This window comes from Tasmannia lanceolata, unplaced genomic scaffold (assembly GCF_043159265.1).
Source record: "Tasmannia lanceolata isolate RefF3 unplaced genomic scaffold, GAP_Taslan_0.1 ptg000003l, whole genome shotgun sequence".
Classification (NCBI taxonomy): Eukaryota; Viridiplantae; Streptophyta; class Magnoliopsida; order Canellales; family Winteraceae; genus Tasmannia; species Tasmannia lanceolata.
This window is the reverse complement of record NW_027518680.1, coordinates 3,260,967-3,280,322: the sequence shown is the minus strand read 5'-3', so window position 1 is coordinate 3,280,322 and position 19,356 is coordinate 3,260,967. Positions and strand designations below refer to the sequence as shown.

The 19,356-nt window shown below is 36.7% G+C and overlaps 2 protein-coding genes across 4 annotated transcripts; one reads left to right on the top strand and one right to left on the bottom strand.

Moving 5' to 3' along the window:
* Positions 1–327: 327 nt before the first annotated feature.
* LOC143847945 (uncharacterized) lies at positions 328–8,839 on the top strand. Of its 3 annotated transcripts, none has more exons than XM_077356728.1 (10): positions 328–716; positions 2,417–2,497; positions 2,583–3,089; positions 5,845–5,980; positions 6,124–6,286; positions 6,818–6,946; positions 7,605–7,799; positions 8,046–8,168; positions 8,273–8,385; positions 8,577–8,839. In XM_077356728.1, exons 1-9 carry the CDS (start codon positions 530–532, stop codon positions 8,372–8,374), a joined length of 1,623 nt encoding a protein of 540 aa, XP_077212843.1. In that variant the 5' UTR covers positions 328–529; the 3' UTR covers positions 8,375–8,385; positions 8,577–8,839. The 3 variants fall into 3 exon arrangements, with proteins under 3 accessions (XP_077212843.1, XP_077212849.1, XP_077212837.1); XM_077356734.1 differs by having other exon boundaries at positions 8,273–8,400; XM_077356722.1 differs by having other exon boundaries at positions 8,273–8,839.
* A 1,962-nt stretch (positions 8,840–10,801) lies between these two features.
* Positions 10,802–18,389, bottom strand: LOC143847938 (putative prolyl 4-hydroxylase 6). The gene is made up of 8 exons (XM_077356714.1): positions 18,213–18,389; positions 18,054–18,137; positions 17,903–17,960; positions 17,725–17,829; positions 12,263–12,320; positions 12,012–12,187; positions 11,878–11,938; positions 10,802–11,252 (listed from the first exon to the last, which is right to left on the bottom strand). Exons 1-8 carry the CDS (start codon positions 18,311–18,313, stop codon positions 10,945–10,947), a joined length of 951 nt encoding a protein of 316 aa, XP_077212829.1. The 5' UTR covers positions 18,314–18,389; the 3' UTR covers positions 10,802–10,944.
* Between the last annotated feature and the right edge of the window lie 967 nt (positions 18,390–19,356).

The following is a 19,356-nucleotide window of genomic DNA, read 5'->3' as shown; positions in this document are numbered from 1 at the left end:
GAAATATACCTATTTGCCTAGCTATTCTCTTTGGGCCCCACCACTAATCTCCACTGGGCCCCACACACATTCCCACTTAGTAATCACCGCCAATACCATCTAAAAACAACTCGCATACACCAAACACACACGTCCTTTTCCCTTCTTGCTCGCTCGTGTATACACCAAAAGACAAACACTATAACAACACGTGGCAGGAATACATAGATGGGTCCCACGACATAAGAAGATGCCGTACGCAGACAACTGCCGCTATGGTGCGTCTATTGACTTTTAGGACTTGGATGGGAGATCTGAAATCAATACAGAGAGAGAAAGAGGACAAAAAAAAAAAAAAAAACAGAGGAGCTAATAAAAGACCGTCTCTGCTTTCTCCAACCTTTCGTCTCTGAGAGTGCATACACTGAAACATCTGTGTATGTTCTTTCATTCTTTCTTCTTTGTTTCCGTTTTATCAGTTTGGGAATTCTCGTATTTTCTTGTTAGTATGTAAAAATTTAATTTTAGGGTTTGATTAAGGAAAGGAAACATGGGGAGCTGTGTTTCTATGCCTGATGCTTGTGTTGGGAACGGGAGATCGAATGGTTCAAAACAGTCTAAAAAAAGGAGAAAAGTATTTAAGAAAAAGGGTTTGTCTAGGAAATCTATTGGATCGATTCAGAAAGTGGGTGTTACAGTGGCAGGTGTGCCTGGTCGTCGTTCATATAGTATTCAAGGTTTGTAATTCTAATTCAACTGTTTAATTTTTTTTTTAATGAATTTGGTGTTGTTGGGTTATTTCTGTTGTTTGGTTTTGTGGGTTTTGATTGATCTTGTCAGAAATTGAAAACCCAATTGTGAATTTGGTTTTGGATTATGTTCTAATATTTGTTTGATTGCGATCGTTTTTTATAGTTTAAAGGGTTTAGAATTGTGGGTTTAGCTTGCTGCATTGATGTTCATAGTGATTTAATTTGATATTATTTCTTTTGTTTAATTTTAAGAGTGGAGTTTTGTGATGGTTTAAGATTTCTTAGGTGAATTTTCTTATGGGCTATTAGTAATTCTTCAAAGTTTGGAACTTAAAGAAAATACTTGGTTAAATTTTTAGAAAATTTTGAGATTTGAGAGAAATTTTTGCCTAGAAATTTGTCGAACGATCATGTTGCAATTTTGTATTGTTATTATTGTTTGATTGTTGATGCCAATTATGTACTAAAGAAACCTTTGAATTTTCTTAATTTAGGTGAAGGTCTCAATTGATTAATTCTACTGTTTCCCTTGGACTGCACAACTAAGAAAACTAACCCATGAGAACATTCAACTTCTCCATGTCTCGTTTACTTGCTCTGGTTATTGGAATTGACTAAGCCCTCTGATCAGCATTCTGTGATCAGAACCTTCACCTACCTTTAGCTTCGTTTATTTACTACTCTTATTTCCATCCTTTTTGTTAATGTAATTTTCCTTGTATCGATAAAGAGAGAATGGGTAGGTGACATTGGCCAATCGTTGTAAATTACTGATTCGAACATTAGATTTGGAGTTATTGAAGCATCAAAGATTCTGAGTATATGTCGGGGTCCTGCCTAACCCCAGCTTACCAATAAAAAAAAATTAAAGATTCTGAGTATATTGACTTTACAAAATAGTCGCATCTTAGTACAAATTAATGACAATGTTCAAGAGTAATCATCCTAAAGAACTTAGCAAAAAGTTTTAATGAGAATAATTTACGGCAAGTTCAAGGGAATCTATGTAGTTATGTAAACACATTAACCCCCCTCCATTCTGAACCCGATGACTATGGTTTTAACCAGGTAGGGATGGCATTCTTCCTTTCATAGCTTCTTCAAAAATTTGATGGAATGGCAAGCAAGTACTTAAATTTTCTTGGTTTGCACTTGGAAGGCATAGTCAGGGAAGTGAAATGAAACCCATATTCATGTAGATGACAATGGTGCTAGGTGACCTCACTGTTCAAGAATGCAGAGTGGCTGCGTCATGTTCCTTGAAATAAAGGAAGGACTATGAAAAGCAGAATCCAAAGGCGGATTTTTGTTTGTCTTTCACTTATGTTTTCTCCTTCTAAGGTTATTTTAACTGCTTTTGTACTTTATTTGGTCTTCATTTCTACAAAGATGGTGCTATTAGTATGTAAAATTAAAAGTTGATCCATCTCTTAGTAATGAATGCCTTCCCTAATCCAATCATTAATATAATTAATCTAATCTCTTGTTGACACTCCATCTTTTGTCACTATTTATGCAGATTCTTTATCTGAATTTATGATCTTATGCTGATTTATAAGTCTAGTTTCAAGACAAATCTTGCTAGAAGGTTCTTCATGATGGAGCTGCTTTATTCTTTAGGAAATTGTGGTTATTATCCTATGGCATGATAATATTTTAACATTACAATGTGATTGAATTTGCAGGAAGTACTGACGAGGCATGGTTTGATTCTGTTGCAATATTTGAGTCTGATTATGATGATGATTTTCAAAGTGTTCAGGACGGTACATGTCATAAACACCATAACCCTTACAATTGTTTGAAATGTTAATTAAATATCCTTGTCACATAAATTTTCGATTTGCACAGATGTATTTTCCTTAAATGGCTTTGAAGGTGCGTCTGTAACCAGTATTTCTTCTCTGAAAGATGCTAACCATGAAGACATTAATGGAACTATTCCTAGCATCCCTTCCTCCACCGACCTGCCAAAACTAGGGGAACTGCATGTGGAAAATTCGGCATTTGAATATGTCAGTGGGTCCAGTAATAATTCAAGACCCCCTGTTTTGCACTCAAGAGAAGCTGATTTTCAATCAAATTTTGATGGCCCTTTAAATAATACTGGGACTCCAGTTTCCCTTGATGAAATCTCTAGACTTTCTGTAGATGAAGGTGCTAACAGGGAGGAAGGGGGAGTATTGAACCATTGTGGTACTCTGCCTACTGCCTGCTTGCCTTGTCTTGTTCATACTGCCCCTTCAATTGACAAGAGAAGATCTCTCAGCCCCGGCCCACCAAGTGCAAGGAAAAAGTCTGCCTCGAAACTTTCCTTCAAATGGCGGTCCATGGAAGGTCATGCTAACCCTACACTATGTGAGTGTCTCCATTATTTATTTGAGTGTGATATTTTGGGTTATTCAAGCATAAGTTAGACATACAGTGTTTGATTTATTTAGTGAACTTGTAGTAAAAAAAAAAAAAAAAAAAAAACATGGTGAACGTGACTGTTATTCTTATCAGGAAACTACTCCGAAGATTTGATTAGTATTTGACTGCATAAAACTGAAATTGCCTAAATTGTCATTCCTTTATTGGTCCGTGAAGTTTTGTTGTCATGCCTTTATTAGTATGCATTCCTTATGGATTTGTCAAGTACTGGGCTTCATCTTAATGTTTGTTTGTGTTGAAAAGTTGAACATAATCTTCATTAGACGTTGACTGCTTTCTTTCTGCTTAAATATCTGGATGTTCATTCCTATGTTTATGTGCCACTCACATTCTCTGATGATGAGAAATTTTCTTTTGTTGGTTCTTAATATTTGTCTAATACACTATTACAATTGAACTAGTGTACTTTTTTTTTTTTTTTTTAAAAGATGATGGAATTGTATTCAAAAGAAAAAGGGCCAAAAGCCGAGGACCGAGGTGGTCAGATACAAGCTCAAAAAGAAGAGAATTTGGACTAGTTTACTTTAGAGATGAACAGCATCGTTGGATTTAAAGTTCATGATCTCAGAAGGAGAAAAGTCATACAATATGCATCAAAACATTTTATTCATGTTGAGGAAATTCCATTTAAGCTTACTTGTTGCAAGCTACATACTCAAACTTTGAAATTTGTAAATGTTCTTGATTTATAGCTGAGAAGAACTTTTAAGCATGTAATTATGCATCAATTCTCAGATAGAAATCCCAAGACCTGATTTTATATTTATATGTGTGTGAACATAATGCAAAAATTCATTGTTGAATCAAGCTTTCGTATAGAACAAGTTAAGCTAAAAACCCCTTTAGTTATTGACAAAACCAATCCCGAGTGGACTTCATTGCTAGCACCTCTCACTTTTTCAAAAAAAAAACATTCTTCTTGTGAAAAATCATTAAACCCTTATCTATTTTGCTTGGAATTGCACATATCTTGCAAAATCTTTAAAGTATCAACATAAAAGTCAAAAGGGTAGCTCCACTGTGCTTCATTTGAACAAGATTTCAAGTGTATCAGCCTATTGTGTAATGAAAATTTCAGAATCGGATCATATTCAGCATTAGTTTCCTTTTTACTGAATTTCAGTAAATTTATATATTTTGGTTTCTTGGAAGTGACTTCATTTTTTGAAAGATCGGTGTCTAGAGCATAGTTAAACAGGTAGAGCATGTTGTATACCTCTCTACATCAGATTTTAATTCAAGGCTTGTTTTTGCATTCTGCTATCTCTTTGCCAATCCACACTTCTCCTTTTTTGCATTTTATAAGGGACTTATAGAGAATTTTCCCATGTCCTCATAGGTGTTGGCTGATGATCTTGCAATATGAATGTGACCTTACATCTCTCTTGGTGATTCATGAAACAGGACCCCTTCACATGGAATCTTGTATGAAGTACTTTCTAGAATAATACCGTGTAACTAAACAAAAAAATAAAACAAATAAACACATCGTTAATTCCACTTGAAACAGTTATTTTTTTATAACGCGTTATTGATAAAGCAAGATATAATAAATATTGCACCCGGGAATATATGGTCCAATACGTATATCTGGCGTAACTGCACCTTCCCTAAGCTAGAATCTATGCCATATCATTCTCTTCACATAAAACGTGAATGAAAGATGCATCAATGACAAATGATAGATCCTTAAGCAAGATATAATAAGTATTGCACCCGGGAATATATGGTCCAATACATATATGTGGCGTAACTGCACCTTCCCTAAGCTAGAATCTATGCCATATCATTCTCTTCACATAAAATGTGAATGAAAGATGCATCAATGACAAATGATAGATCCTTAATCTCATCTATGATGCATGCTGACATCCTTGGGCTTGGGTTATAAAAGTCCCCATAATCTTGAGATAAATAGCCGTAATCCTTCCATGTATTAGCCATAACTTCATTTCAATATTTAATTCCCATGTGGAGCAAAAACGTCATAAAAACCTCTTCATATTATTGTCTTTGAATACTCGTCCAGTCCCTATTTACCGGCCCTGGATTGCTTGCCGAACTCCCATGAAGTATAGTTCTCTAACATTCCTTTAATAGATGAATTTTTTTTTTTTGAAAATAATAGATGAAACTTGTTGAACCCCGAGTAGTTTTTCCAAGAGGGAATTATGTAGAAACAGATGTGCTTTTCATAAGAAAGGATGTGTTGAGGAATGATCCTTATGCATGTACTACATGTTGACCTCTTATAGTTACATCGACAGTTGTACCACAAAAACACTGTGACACACATTGAGGCTGCTCACCCTGTTTAGTGAATGCATAATGCTTTTCAAATAGAGTACTCTTTTTCATATTTTAAAATGCCCCCCTATGCATCATATTATGGATGGATTTTCAAATAGCTGCCTGAAGCTTTTCAACTTGACTGTAACCACCACCCTTCTCTTGACGCTTTTCCTTCTTCCTTGATTCCCCAACACACTGTTTCTCATAAAGACCACTTACTTGAAGGAAAGGCCAGCTCCTTACTCATGTTTTCTTTTTCATATTTTAAAATTTATTCATCATATTATAGATGGCAGCACCTTGATGTTTTAAAATCGTGGATATGAGCTGAACACATGCTGAAAGCAGCGATGTAGTTTATCTTATCCTCTTTCTGTTGCTGTCTCAGTTTCTACAAGGAGTTTTGTGGATAGACCATTAGCAGGTTCCCAAGTTCCATTTTGCCCACTAGAGAAAAAAATGCTTGATTGCTGGTCAGATATTGAGCCTGGTACATTCAAGGTTCGGGGGGAGAATTATCTCAGGTAAAGAAGTGTATGCAGTTGGCTGTTTTTTCCATTAATCTTGTTTCAAACATATTTTTCACATGGAAATTGTTGTACCATGAACCTATCATTTTCTACAAGAACCTATCTTAATTTAGCATCCATTTTGGATTGTATGGCAGGGATAAAAAGAAAGAATTTGCGCCAAATTATGCTGCATATTATCCCTTTGGTGTTGATGTCTTCTTATGTCAGCGGAAAATTGATCACATTGCTCGGTTTGTAGAACTCCCAATTACAGATGCACCTGGCAAGTTTCCACCTATGCTTATAGTAAATGTTCAGGTAATCCTATTTTACACTTTTGACAGCTTTTGCTGATGATCCATTTTTATTTTAGTTTTCTTCTACCCTATTAAGTGCTTTAATGCATTCAATGTTTTGATCATAAGAGATAATCTAGCTTGGGTGTTTTAAATTATCCTTTTTGTACCTTTAGGAAAACACAACAAAGCCTAAGTACATAGCCTTCATCAATATAGAAAAATGAAAAGTCAATACCATTTGATCATTATTGACTTAGTTTACTTCTCGTAGCATGAATTAATATGAATTGCGTTGTGTAGAGTTGCTTTCTGGTGAAATCTTTAGACATTTTTTAGTGTTGGTGTTCATCTGGACCACTCTCTGATTTAATTTAACCATAAATTTGTAATTTAAAATAATCCAGAGTTACTTCAAAGGAATACATTATCCTTTGGGCCTTGCTAATCTCTATTTTCTTGCTTTTAGGAGCAGTTGAATTAAAAGCCCATGTTTTCTTCCTTGTCCAGGTGATAACATATCATAATAACACTTGTTTCTGGCTTTTTGCAGGTTCCATTGCATCCAGCCACCATCTTTCAGAATGAAATTGATGGGGAAGGGATGAGCTTTGTTTTGTACTTTAGGCTTTCCGAGAGTTTCTCCAAAGAACTTCCAACTCATTTCCAAGACAACTTCAGAGTATGCCAAACTCACCATCACTTTGTCTTTTCGGTTTCTGCTTATATTTCTGCAGTTTTGATCCCAGATTACCCCACCCCCACCCACCAAAAAAGGGTGGGTTTATATCCACACTAATCCACTTCTAGCCTTGCCAAAATGCCAAATTGCCCTTTGTCCGTTCTCAAAAAAACTCCCGTATGCATATATGTCCATCACTTAAATTCTTCTAAGCATATCATCTACTTGAACCCAACTACATGTGGTAATCTTCATCACATCACAAGTGAAATCTTTATTTATAGAAAACAAATAGGTATAAGTAAGACATGTACTTAGTTTATTTGTCATATACCAAGGCCTTGGAACATGTAGATTTAAAGTAGGTAGTTGAGGATACCAACTAAGTTTCCATATGTGTGTTTTACTGAAATATAAAGTGTGCTGAAATCCAACATGTATATTTTCTTTCTATAGAGCTCTTCTTAATTATCATTAAAAAAAAACAGAGCTCTTTAATTATTGTTTCAAGAGCTCTGTTCTGTTGAAAGAACTGTGCATTTCATAGTGCTGGTGGTTGTATATCCTATTTTCCCTGGCGCCGGAGTAAATATCCATCAGAAATATTTGGGGATTTACCATGTTTTTGTCAATTTATGTCCATGTTCTTTTGGAACAGAGGTTGATAGATGATGAAGTAGAAAAGGTTAAAGGTTTTCCTGTAGATTCAATTTTACCCATCCGAGAAAGATTAAAAATCTTGGGCCGTGTATCAAACGTGGATGATCTTCACTTGGGTGCAGCTGAGAGGAAGCTTATGCATGCTTACAATGAAAAGCCTGTTCTTTCTCGTCCACAACATGAATTTTACTCGGTGAGTTCATTTGATGATTTCCGCGCGCTAATTATGTTTTTTAATGGCAACAATTTTATTAAGATTTCTGCTAATTATTTTACTTTATGATCCGAATGACGTCTCAACATTCATTATCTTGATCTATTTCAAAGAAAATTGAATCATATCCAAATGCATTGAAATCTTTAATGATTTTAGGTTTAAATTTTGGAATGTATTCACAACTATGAAGCGTTAAACACTACTATATCTACACATTTACAGGGAGAAAACTATTTTGAGATTGATATAGACATGCATAGATTCAGTTACATCTCGAGAAAAGGGTTCGAAGCATTTCAAGACAGACTGAAGCATTGTGTTTTGGATATTGGCTTGACAATTCAGGTTAATTGTTCATCCTGAATTTGTGTTCCAAATTAATTGTTTGCCTGTTTACGTGTATTTTTAATTTGTAGATGGTGGTAACACATGTTATTTTGGTGAAACAGGGGAATAAACCCGAAGAATTGCCGGAGCAGGTCTTATGTTGTGTGCGGTTGAATGGGATTGAATACGCCAATTATCCTCAACTAGCAATGACTTACGTATGAGTTGTGCGTCGGTGAGCCCAACAAAGGTTCCGATATTGTATCATTCAATTAATAAACGCTAATCAAGATTAGCATCCCTTTAAGCATCTTCTTCTCCTTGATTTTGAAATGCTAATCATCTCTTCTTTCATCATGCATATCTTGAAGAATTATTTTTGTGGGTTGGAGATAATTATGGTGCTTGACCATCTGCATCCTATAGGTCCATATACATTGATGGGCAAGACTCTGGTACACACTTGGGAACAGAATTGGGAGGCTTCTTTATCGTTCTTCTCTACTGATTTAACTTTCATCATCTTTAGTGAGGAAGGTTTTACTTCTGTATACCTTGATAGAGAACTTGAATGAACAGTCAGCATGATGAGCATGGATGATTAGCTGAGCAGAAGCCGACGACGACACACAAGAAAGTGTATGATCCATTTCATTCCTTTAATAAATGATCTGTTAATTCGTTTACAATCACCAAGATTATAAATGCATTTCATTTCTTCAAGTAGTATTTTTTTTTTTTTTTTTGAAAAGATATTTTTATTTAAAACGCTTCTCACTCGATACAATTAGACTACTCAACTCAATTAGTCCTCCTCGGGAAACCAAATCATTTTTGGACAGATTGGCAAAAGGACTAGTAAGGGAAAATAAGTGGTTCTGAAGACCCTAGTGGTGTAATCCATGGCACTTTGTGGTAGGCTCCTAGATCTCGATAGAAATCTTGACCTCTACCTGTAATCTGTCCTGCTGTTATTAATAAATTTGTTACTGGTTACCTTCTAAAAAAACATTCAGAGGTTGAGAATCAGAGTTGCAACCCAAGCCAAAGCATTCGAGGAGTCTGTATATGATTGCGTGAACCATTTTAAACAACAAAGAAGAGCCTTGGCTTCTGCCTCATTGAAGTGTTGGGCCCAAAAAATGTTTGAAATCGTACCTCCACTGTTGTCACAAAAAATGCCTACGGTCCTTACCTTTCTAGGCTTTCCTTTTGAACTACTATCAAAGTTAAAACTTCACCCAACCTGATGGAGGGGACTACCAACCAACTGCTTTGGGTGGGTCTTAAACCGATCGATCAAGAGGACAAATAGGCAATCTTCTGAAGGAATAACCGTATATTTGAAGACAAAGCAAAGCAGGTTGGAAAGGATCATCATAGAAATGGATTTAGTAGCTTGGGGTAGGCAAGACCAAGGTTCTAAATTTTGGACGAAATAAAAAATTTCGGATTTCGGTCAGCACCGAAACCGAGATTGCCAAAATGTACCAAATTTTGGTTGAAATGTTGGCAAAATTTGTGATAAAATATTAACTGTTTATTTCTTTACAGGATTTCAGCCGAAATTACCAAAATTTCAGTAATTTCGGCCCAAAAAACCGACATTTCGAGCACGTCTACCGAATTTCGGCCGAAACTTCAGTATTTCGGCTGAAATTTCGGTTTCGGTGAGGACCAAAATTACCCCCGAAACCGAAATTTAAAACCTTGGGCAAGACAGCATGCTAACATCTTACAGCATGACAGACATACGACGGATCTTGAAAACGGTCATTTTGGAAAAGAAAATAGACAATGTACATGACGAACCCCATCATTTATCATTTATTTTACCTCACAGTATTAAATGTTGATATTGTTTTAGCTGGTGTAACAAAAACTCTCTATATGGGCAGCAAACTCCTCGACTCGATCTTTCATTTCATTCTGCCGATCCTGCATATTTATTATTTTACATTCAGGGAGTTCATGACGAATTCATAACTCTCTAATGTTGAGCATGGGCGCCAATAAAAAAATGAACCTCTCTCCAAAAAATTAATGTCACATTTCTTAAATAAAATTAAAATTACATAAATGATATTCTCCCCCTCTTCATCCATGGCCACCTTCTAGTGCATCTATGACCATGGTTTTAAATTTCGACCGAAATCCGAAATTTCGGACCGAAATCGACCGACACCGAAACCACCCAAAACCGAAATGGTCATTTATTTCGGCTGAAATTTAATAATGAATAAAATATTGTTTTCGGGTTTTGTACCAGATTTAGACTGAAATTTCAAAATTTCGGTCGAAATTTCGAGGTCCGAAACCGGTACCGAAATTTTAAATCTTGTCTATGACTACTCTTTTACACTACAAGAGGTTGGCCCAGGGAAGAAATGGGGGTGAATATATCATTTCCCTTCAGATAATCTTATTTGCAAGTAGGGAGCAATCTCGATGCCATCCAAAAGTAGCCCTTAACTAATAAACTGACATTGACGCAATAGATATTTCTATTGACTCAAAAATATCATGCATGTATGATCGACCGGTGGGATGTTGAAATGATAAGCTATTTATGTTGGAGGCACATCATCCAGGGTAGTAAATAACTGATCATGATGATGATCACCACTCTATAATAAGGAGAGTGACCAAGGTTCCCAAAATAAGATTTTTTAATACTGAACTTCAAACTCAGTGTTATACACAACTAGAGAAAATTTTGCTACACTTCAGGTCATCATATATCTTCATCCTAAACAAGAAAAAAAATATTTCTTCATCCTAAACCAGAGATAATCTATGATGAACATACCTTGCAACTCTTCCTACAAAATCCAGGTGACTTGGGGGAACCCACCATATAAAGAGGATTCTTTTGGCACTCACCAGCGTCGGCCCATTGGGAGCAAAGCTCGTCTTCATCTACACACTCTCCACTCCCCGTCCGCCTCTTCACATCATCAAAACTCCTCACATGAATCCATTTTGTTGCAGACCATTTCTCACCCTCGATAACTGGGCAACTTCCATGTAAGCTGTCTGGATCGGTCGTTGCATCGGGATGAAGACTGAAGAATAGCAAAGCATCGCCCTTGTTGGCTTTTACTGCAAAAAACAATACCAATATAGAATATGTAAGACATAACAGAAAACAGATCATGGAAAGAGTCCTGAATTTTGTTAGCACTTTCTGAAGCACGCATCAGAATAAACCACAGGTTCATTCTTAGTGATTAGAGTAAATAATAACCTAACAATAACGAACTTCTGTTGCGTTCTTCCTTGGATGCTGACAGGCACATTTAATTTACATATTGCATCTATTTGTGTTAGCGGATGATTAGGCTAAAATATTTTGATTGCTACAAGCATTTTAGAAAGCCTTTGAAGCATTAAAATAAAGCGCCGGAGCATCCCACAGAAATCAGGACCCTACTCTTAAATCACAATCACAAAAGATTCTCAGGACCCATTTCTATTTTAAAGCTCAAACAGCATTGAACGATTAGGCATTGTGACTTGCTTGATTTTGATTCTCTTTCTTTTTAATTTTTCCCAAACTCCATTGCTACAGGGTTTACTCATTTGTGCAGTATGACTTACTCATTTGTGCAAGTGACATAAGCAGTGCTACAGGATCAGAGGATGAATTTCAGTTTTTTTCTCCTTTATTTTTTTTTGAGGACGAATTTCTGTATTCATAGGGTCTTCTTAATTTCCCAATTAATACCTGCATGGCCTTTTTTGGCACAGTCTGACCACGTATCATCCTTCACTTGAGTCTCCCTAGTCTGCAGAGTATGCCGGCTTAATTGATACATGGAAAATAATGAAAGAATTATGGAATTAATTGAAATTACTTACCTCTGCATTAGGGAATATAGTTTCCCCTCCCATCTCAACATTAGACAAATACATGAGCACTGTGGCAATTCTGTGCCCTCCAAGTTCTTGATTGGATTTGTCATGGAAATAATCGAAATGTGGCTCATACTTCTGACCATGTTCATAGTGAAGTATTTGAATGGATTCACCATTTTCTGATCACCACATTGGACACATGATAAGGTTGAATGAGAAGTCATAAGTTAACCAGAAAAGTTTAATAACACTACCTCTTGGAAGGAAGGTCCAAGCAGCAATCCTGCTCTCAATAGCTGCAACAGTTTCATCCTTGAAAGGCAAAAAATGGAACATAAAATAAAATTTCCAGCCTTACAATTAGATAAGGCCACAATCATTGTCCACGAGAAATAAAAACAGTAGAAAATGGCCTCAAAATGCTGATAGGAAACAATTAATAAGGCCAAACAATCCGTAGTCCAGTTACTGACAAATGAAAAAAGAGAACAGCGGAATTTATAACTCAGGTTTCTTCCTTTAAATAAGACATTCAAATTTAACAAAAACCATATATGTCTCAACCAATCACGAAAAACTGCAACCTGCATGCAATGTGTCAAGTTTAAGTTTTGAAACTATGTGAAGAAGCCCACAAATTATGTAGAGAAACTGAGACATCTTTTTGCAAATTGTAAATTTGTAAGAGAAGAGTAGCTGATTCATTAGCTAGAGATTCTGTAAATAGGACTGATCTATGTGAGGGACAACCTCTACCCCTTTCATAATGAGTTTTTTCAACAATAAAATTTCTATTACTACCAAAGAATTATTTTTTGCACTATAATCGCGATAATATTAATTGAAAGAGAAAAGCTACAAAGGGGCAAGGCAAGCACTCTAGGATGCATTGAAAGATTTTTTTTTTTAAATCAATTCAAAAAAAAAAAAAAAAAATTTCTCTAGAGAAAATCCTTCGCCATATTACAAAAGATTTTATGAATTACAAAGTTTGATTTGTTAATAGAAAGAGAAAAGACACAAGGGCCAAGGTGACCCCCGTAAGCCAAATTAAAAGAAAATGAGAAAAAAAAGGCTTAAGCCTGTAGCTCAATTGGTCAAGGCTTTGTTCTTGAACCTTGAGGTTGGAGGTTCAATCCTAACTTACTCGCCAAAAAAGAAAGAAAATTAAAAAAAGGGAAATGATAAATGCGCCCCTTTACATCACTTGGGACACCCAACTGCAGTGCACGTGGCAATCAGATCCGTTGAATCCTTCTGACGTGAAGTACATCAGCCCCTCTGCAGTCATTAATACACTGTTGCTGGGTGTCCCAAGTGATGAAAAGGGGCGGATTTATCATTTCCCTAAAAAAATCCTCTATAAATAATCTTCGCCACATTACAAAAATTTTATGAATCATAATGTTTGATTTATTAATGGAAAGAGAAATGCTACATGCGGCCAAGGCAGCCCACTAGGCTACATTAAAAGAAAAAGTGAAAACTAAAACTCCTCCATAAAGAATCCTTCGGCACATTACAAAAAAGACATGGTACAATGTAAGTTGAAAATGGATAAGTTCATAGCCTCTCTATTGTAATAGAGAACCACCGGTCCGAAGGCCCAAGTTAATAACCTCTATAAGTTACCATTTAACAATATTTTCTAAATATTTGCCCAATTCCAGTGTTTTTATTTATTACTAATAGAATATCTACTTAAAAACATATAGGAGGATCACTACTTAAAGAACCTATCTAAGTTGCATATAGGACAATTACTGCTTAAAGAACCTATGTAAGGTGTCTCCTCAACAAACTAACCATTGGTATAGTGCCTCTTTAATTGAAAGAGATGATACTTTTAATTGAAAGAACAGTTAATCCATTAATTGGGATGATGGTTAATCTTTAGGAGTTCCTCCGATATCAACCCCTCCATAGCAAGATGGTCCCCACATCATTTGACACTCTTAGGAGCTTAAGGCAGAGAGATAACACCCTACTATGGTCTAACACTTCCACAACTGTATTCATTGAACATGAGGAAACAGACTCTTACTTGATGTCCAACCAATCTCATTCACTAAATATCCTTCTAACCCTTGAGGACTCACAGTTGCTCTTCTTAAACTTTTAACCCAGTTAGTAAATAGTGACACTTTGATCTCCTTTGTCTGAATCATTAATGATGATAAGAAGGGAGAAGACTTGCAATCTATGCCACCACAACTCTAGTTACATTACATCTACGATGGTGAGTCGTCCCAGATTACTACTAGATTCTCCATCAAAACTAAGTTATAGGATACTTAGGGGAGATAGGTTCCTTCAGCTATCACCGACCTCATTTGAAACCAAGTCACGAAAAAACTTGTAATTCCAGAGGATGTCACACAGTAACTCGTGCAAAAACTCTTTTCTTGCTTGAGCCCAATGAATATGGAAAGCTTATTTGTTTGTTATGAAGCTTAACATCGATGGTTGCTCTCTTGGCAATCCAGGTTTAGCTGGTGATGGAAGTGATAAAATAGAGAAATTAAAGAGAAAATAATGACAATGAAAAATAAAAGAAAATCAAGAAATCAAGAAACATATCTGTGTGGTTTGAATAAGATCAACACATTGGATAGGCTCAAAAAGCACAACTTCCAATTGGCAAAGGGGTGTATTTTGTGTGCAGAGGAAGAGTCCATAGGCCACCTCTTCCTTCACTACAAAATTGCATCCTCAATATGGAACCAGGTCTACAAGTGGTTTGGCATTCAGTGGGTTGCTTCGAAATCCGCCACATATATCATGATGAGCTGGCACATTTGTGGCATTGGCTATTTGGGGGGCGATTCTTTGGGAGCTCACTCCTTTTGAGATCATGAGAGAAATATATAAGGAACATGCATACCTTTGAGGATAGGTGGTCGTCCAAGCATTGGTTGAAGTGGAAGATCAGATTTAGTGAGCCATTGAGAGAGAGAGAGAGAGAGAGAGAGAGAGAGAGAGAGGGGGGGAGGGGGAGGGGGGGGAGGGAGGGAGGGAGGGAGGGAGAGAGAGGGAGGGAGGGAGGGAGGGAGAGAGAGAGAGAGAGAGAGAGAGAGAGAGAGAGAGAGAGAGAGAGAGAGAGAGAGAGAGAGAGAGAGAGAGGATTTAGTGTTGCGAGTTGGATGACATCGCAGAAAGAATTCTAGGGTTATTCAGTTAACATCATTTGAAGGAATTGAAAGGCTGTTATAATGGGCAGAATTCCCAAGATGGAAGTTAGTGCTAGATGGAAGTCTCCTCTCAATGATTCGAAGCTTAACGGAGGCATAGCTGGCATTGTAGGTGATGAAATCAAGATTATCAAAGTGCAAATAATCACAATAAAAATATAAAAGAGAAATCAGGACACAGATTCAGTGACAGCATGGGCATCATTCTTTAAACTAGAGAATTTCAGCATAATCTCCAACCTCATATTTGCATGTTTATAAGCTAGGGAATTTCTCCTATATGTATTCAAGAGGCCTATCCAGCAACATTCTGCACCTTTGCTTGTTCATGTGGCATTTTGGCCTTTCAGGAAGTTTGTTTCCAGTGTTGGCAAGATACAATTGTTTATCAATTGGTCATTGCAGGTTTATTGTACGGTGTCTACTATTGTCTTTGACCTACGAGTTTTTTTTTTTTTCCTTCCTTTTGGAAGTTATCCTCATTGACATACATTGTTTACTCAAATTTTTTATAAAACTACATATAAAAATTGAGACTAGATATTGATGGTACACATAAAAGATGAAAATTTCATAAAAGGTAGTAAGCAAGTAGAAAAGGAGACAGCCTTTAGATCCCTCACTCATCCCAATTAAGGGTTATGCAACCTCCTTCTTTTGCAATAAACTGAGCAAAAAAAGGACCTCCAGAAATAAAGTCCATATATAATGTAGAAGTTGTGCATGGGAAGAGAGAAGGAAGCAATCAACTCTTCCGTTTTTATGATGAGGAAATTGCATTTTATTCTGTTCTTACAAAATTTCCTAATATAATGCAAGAAGGGCTTCTAGGTTTCCATCAATCAATATAGATATATAGAGATAAATTGAGTATAAAATATAACTGCATTTCTATCCTCAGGAATGCTTTACCCATAAATCCACCTCTTGCTCCGTTGTAAACTTCTATGAGTCATTGAGTTGACAAATAGAATAAGATAATTTTGGAAAGTTAAAACATCATATGGGTCTATATAAATGCTAGAAAAGGAGCCAAATAAGGCCTATAAACGCAATGAAAGGGTATGAAGAGATGAAGACCTAGCAATAGATAAATTAATTTAATTGTAAAATGATCGTCAATAACATAAACATGATGTATGCCATGATGCTGTTCCCATACACCTACACATGGGACATTGGGTCTCTAGAGGAATTTGAAACGTACTACAAGACGGTGCTTCAAATGAATCATTATGAGTGATCCAATACAAACAGTCAAGTGTAACCACAGAACTTCTATTACAATTGGATGCTAAAGATGATAGATATGTTAGTTCATAGGGTGTACAATGAGAGGGACCTCTTACGCTGATGATCATCTAAGATGGCCAATGGAAAATTCCAGCATCACAGAGGCTAATCGAATAGTCTCGCATTTGTGTGTATGGTTCTATTTATTTTTTTCTCTTATACCTAGAAGTGCCAACGCTTTGGCTGACCGTCAAATTAGGAGCTTCTACAAGACGGTGCTTCAAATGAATGATTATGAGTGATCCAATACAAACAGTCAAGTGTAAAGAGAAATGGACCACATAACTTCTATTACAATAGGATATTGAAAGATGATAGATATGTTAGTTCATAGGGTGGACAAGCGGCCCCAAAATGTGAAAAATGGTGGACAATGAGAGGGTAAACCTCTTACGTTGATGATCATCTAAGATGGCCAACGGAAAATTCCAGCATCACAGAGGCTAATCAAATAGTCTCGCATTTGTGTGTATGGTTCTATTTATTTTTTCTCTTATACCTAGAAGTGCCAACGCTTTGGCTGACCGTCTTGCCAAATTAGGAGCTTCTAGCGAATCTTTGTTTATGGGGCAATCTTTACCCCTCGAAGTGCACCTGTAATCCATTCTTGCTGTTTTAATAAATTATTAACTTCCCCCCCCCCCCCCCCCCCCACACAAACACACACACACACACAAAAAGAGTGTAGCCCACATTGCCACATTAATTCTCATAGGGTTAATCCATATTTCAGCTAATAAAGTTTCCTAATCTCATAGGGAGTTCTACTCTAATTAAGAAAATGGCTAACAATAGGAGACTAATAAACCCTAACCGCCAAGATATCCTATATACTAAGTACCTTCTTAACGAGATAAGAAAATTACGAGGATTAATATGAAGGTTACTTGATCTAGCAAGGGTAAGCTTGTGATTCTATTGATTCGTGTGTAAGGATTTGCTTAGATTGGAAGATCCTTCCATCGATCGATGTTAATCATCAAAGGGAACATGACAAAAGTGCGCAAAATTCAGCTCTGAATTTATGGACCTAACAATCCAAAATGGGGCCTATAAGTCAGTATGTTTTACCCAATAGAAAATAGTGTCATCACCTATACAAAATAAAACAGGATATCAACAGAATGTGCATCAATCAGAACCCAAAAAAAATAAACAAGAATGAAATCACAAAAGAACCAAGCAATTATAGCAAATAAAAAAAAAAATACTAAGATTAGACTCTGCAATACCTGACCCTTGCTGATGAACATGCCGGAACTCGTTCGCACTGTGCTCATTATACTCTTCCCAGAATCGTTATCCGCCACCATTGATTTCTCCAGCTTACCCTTAGACTGATTTTTTCTCACAAAATAAGAAATCTTCACAAATTCAATTATACTTATACCCAATTGAAAAAAAAAATACCAGTTCAATTAGGTGATCACATTCCTCATCCGAGAGAAAACCCTTGTACAAGAAAGCCCTAGAATAAAACCCACATATCTGAGAGTAAAAATCGGAGGAAAAAAATAGAAAAAAATAGAAAAAAATTGATAAAGATAAGAAAGATTGAGACCTAGGATGCCAGGAGAGTTGGGTGACTCGAGTCGGATCAAAAGCAGAACGCGGGTCCGTCTTCATTTTCAGAACTGACCCATCCCTGAAGAAAAGAGAACAAATGAGAAAATAGAGAGAAAAGAGAGAGAGAGAGGGAGATGAGAAGAAGGGGGCCTACTTTTCTCCGAGCCAACCAGGAAGGTGAAGAGAGGAGGAATGAGAGAGACGAGGAACAATTAAGAAGAGTGAAAGAGAGAGGAGGAGAATCTGAAACCCCATTTTTTTTTTTTTTTCAAGAAAGATTAATGGAGAGCTTCAATTGATCGATAAATGTAGAGAGGAACAAAGGAAAAGAAGAAAATGGGTTTAGTGGCCGGGGGGGGGGGGGGGGGGGGGGCTGAAATTGTAAAAGAGGGGGTGCAGTTTTTTATAGACGCGGAAGGTCTCGGTTTCGTGTAGACTCGACAGAGAGGCGCCCATTGATTTTGTGTCAAAGTCTCCCGTTGATTTTGTGTTCTCTCTCTCTCTCTCTCTCTCTCTCTCTCTCTCTGTCTCTCTGTCTCTCTCGTATAGACATCAACGAACCAAAATGTTGTGCACAGATGTACTTTAGAATCCAGGCCGTTCATATGGTGGACCACAATACCACTTTTTCTTGATTTTACACTTGTTATGCCTATTTCATGATTTTACACTTGTTATGCCATCAAACTATGGAGGGTGAGGATCAACCCTCTAATATTCAGTCCCTCTATAGATCGGGGGGTAAGGGGTTAGGATCAATCTATGGAAATGATTTTTGGGGCATTATCTATTTAGGTTGTGGCCCATCTAATGGATGGTTTGGATCATCTTATGGTGTAGGCTATACCGTACTTTTTAATAAAGTGAGGAGTGCGATCATCAAAATACGGGAGTGCTGATAACATTTCCCTACAAAAGAGGGGGAGAGGTTAATTCAAGGCAAGTAGACCTCCTAAGGATTCAATCGGACTTCCTAACAAAATGCACAAAGATAGAAATAAATTAATCCAAGACAATCCTTACATAAGTAAGGCTAGTCTAATCCTAATATAATTTTGATGAGATACGATGTATCCCATTCATAACAACATAAACTACTTCACAAATACTCTCTCCTAGAGGACATGGGAATCCAGAGATTCTTCACGTGTTTGATGTAGATCCAACGATCCACGTATAACAACTCAACTCAAACTAAGCCTTTGTCCCAAACTAGTCGGGGTCGGCAACAATCCACGTAGGACACAGATGAAAATCATCCTGTATTTGAACTTGATGAATGTAGACAAATATATAAG

Coding starts and splice junctions, on each gene's coding strand:
- LOC143847945 (XM_077356728.1), top strand. CDS start 530: ATGGGGAGCTGTGTTTCTATGCCTGATGCTTGTGTTGGGAACGGGAGA. Junction 5,981..6,123: donor CGGGGGGAGAATTATCTCAG/GTAAAGAAGTGT, acceptor ATTGTATGGCAG/GGATAAAAAGAAAGAATTTG. Junction 6,947..7,604: donor ATTTCCAAGACAACTTCAGA/GTATGCCAAACT, acceptor CTTTTGGAACAG/AGGTTGATAGATGATGAAGT.
- LOC143847938 (XM_077356714.1), bottom strand. CDS start 18,313: ATGGGGTTTCAGATTCTCCTCCTCTCTCTTTCACTCTTCTTAATTGTT. Junction 17,961..18,053: donor CAACTCTCCTGGCATCCTAG/GTCTCAATCTTT, acceptor GTTTTATTCTAG/GGCTTTCTTGTACAAGGGTT. Junction 17,830..17,902: donor GTGATCACCTAATTGAACTG/GTATTTTTTTTT, acceptor AGAAAAAATCAG/TCTAAGGGTAAGCTGGAGAA.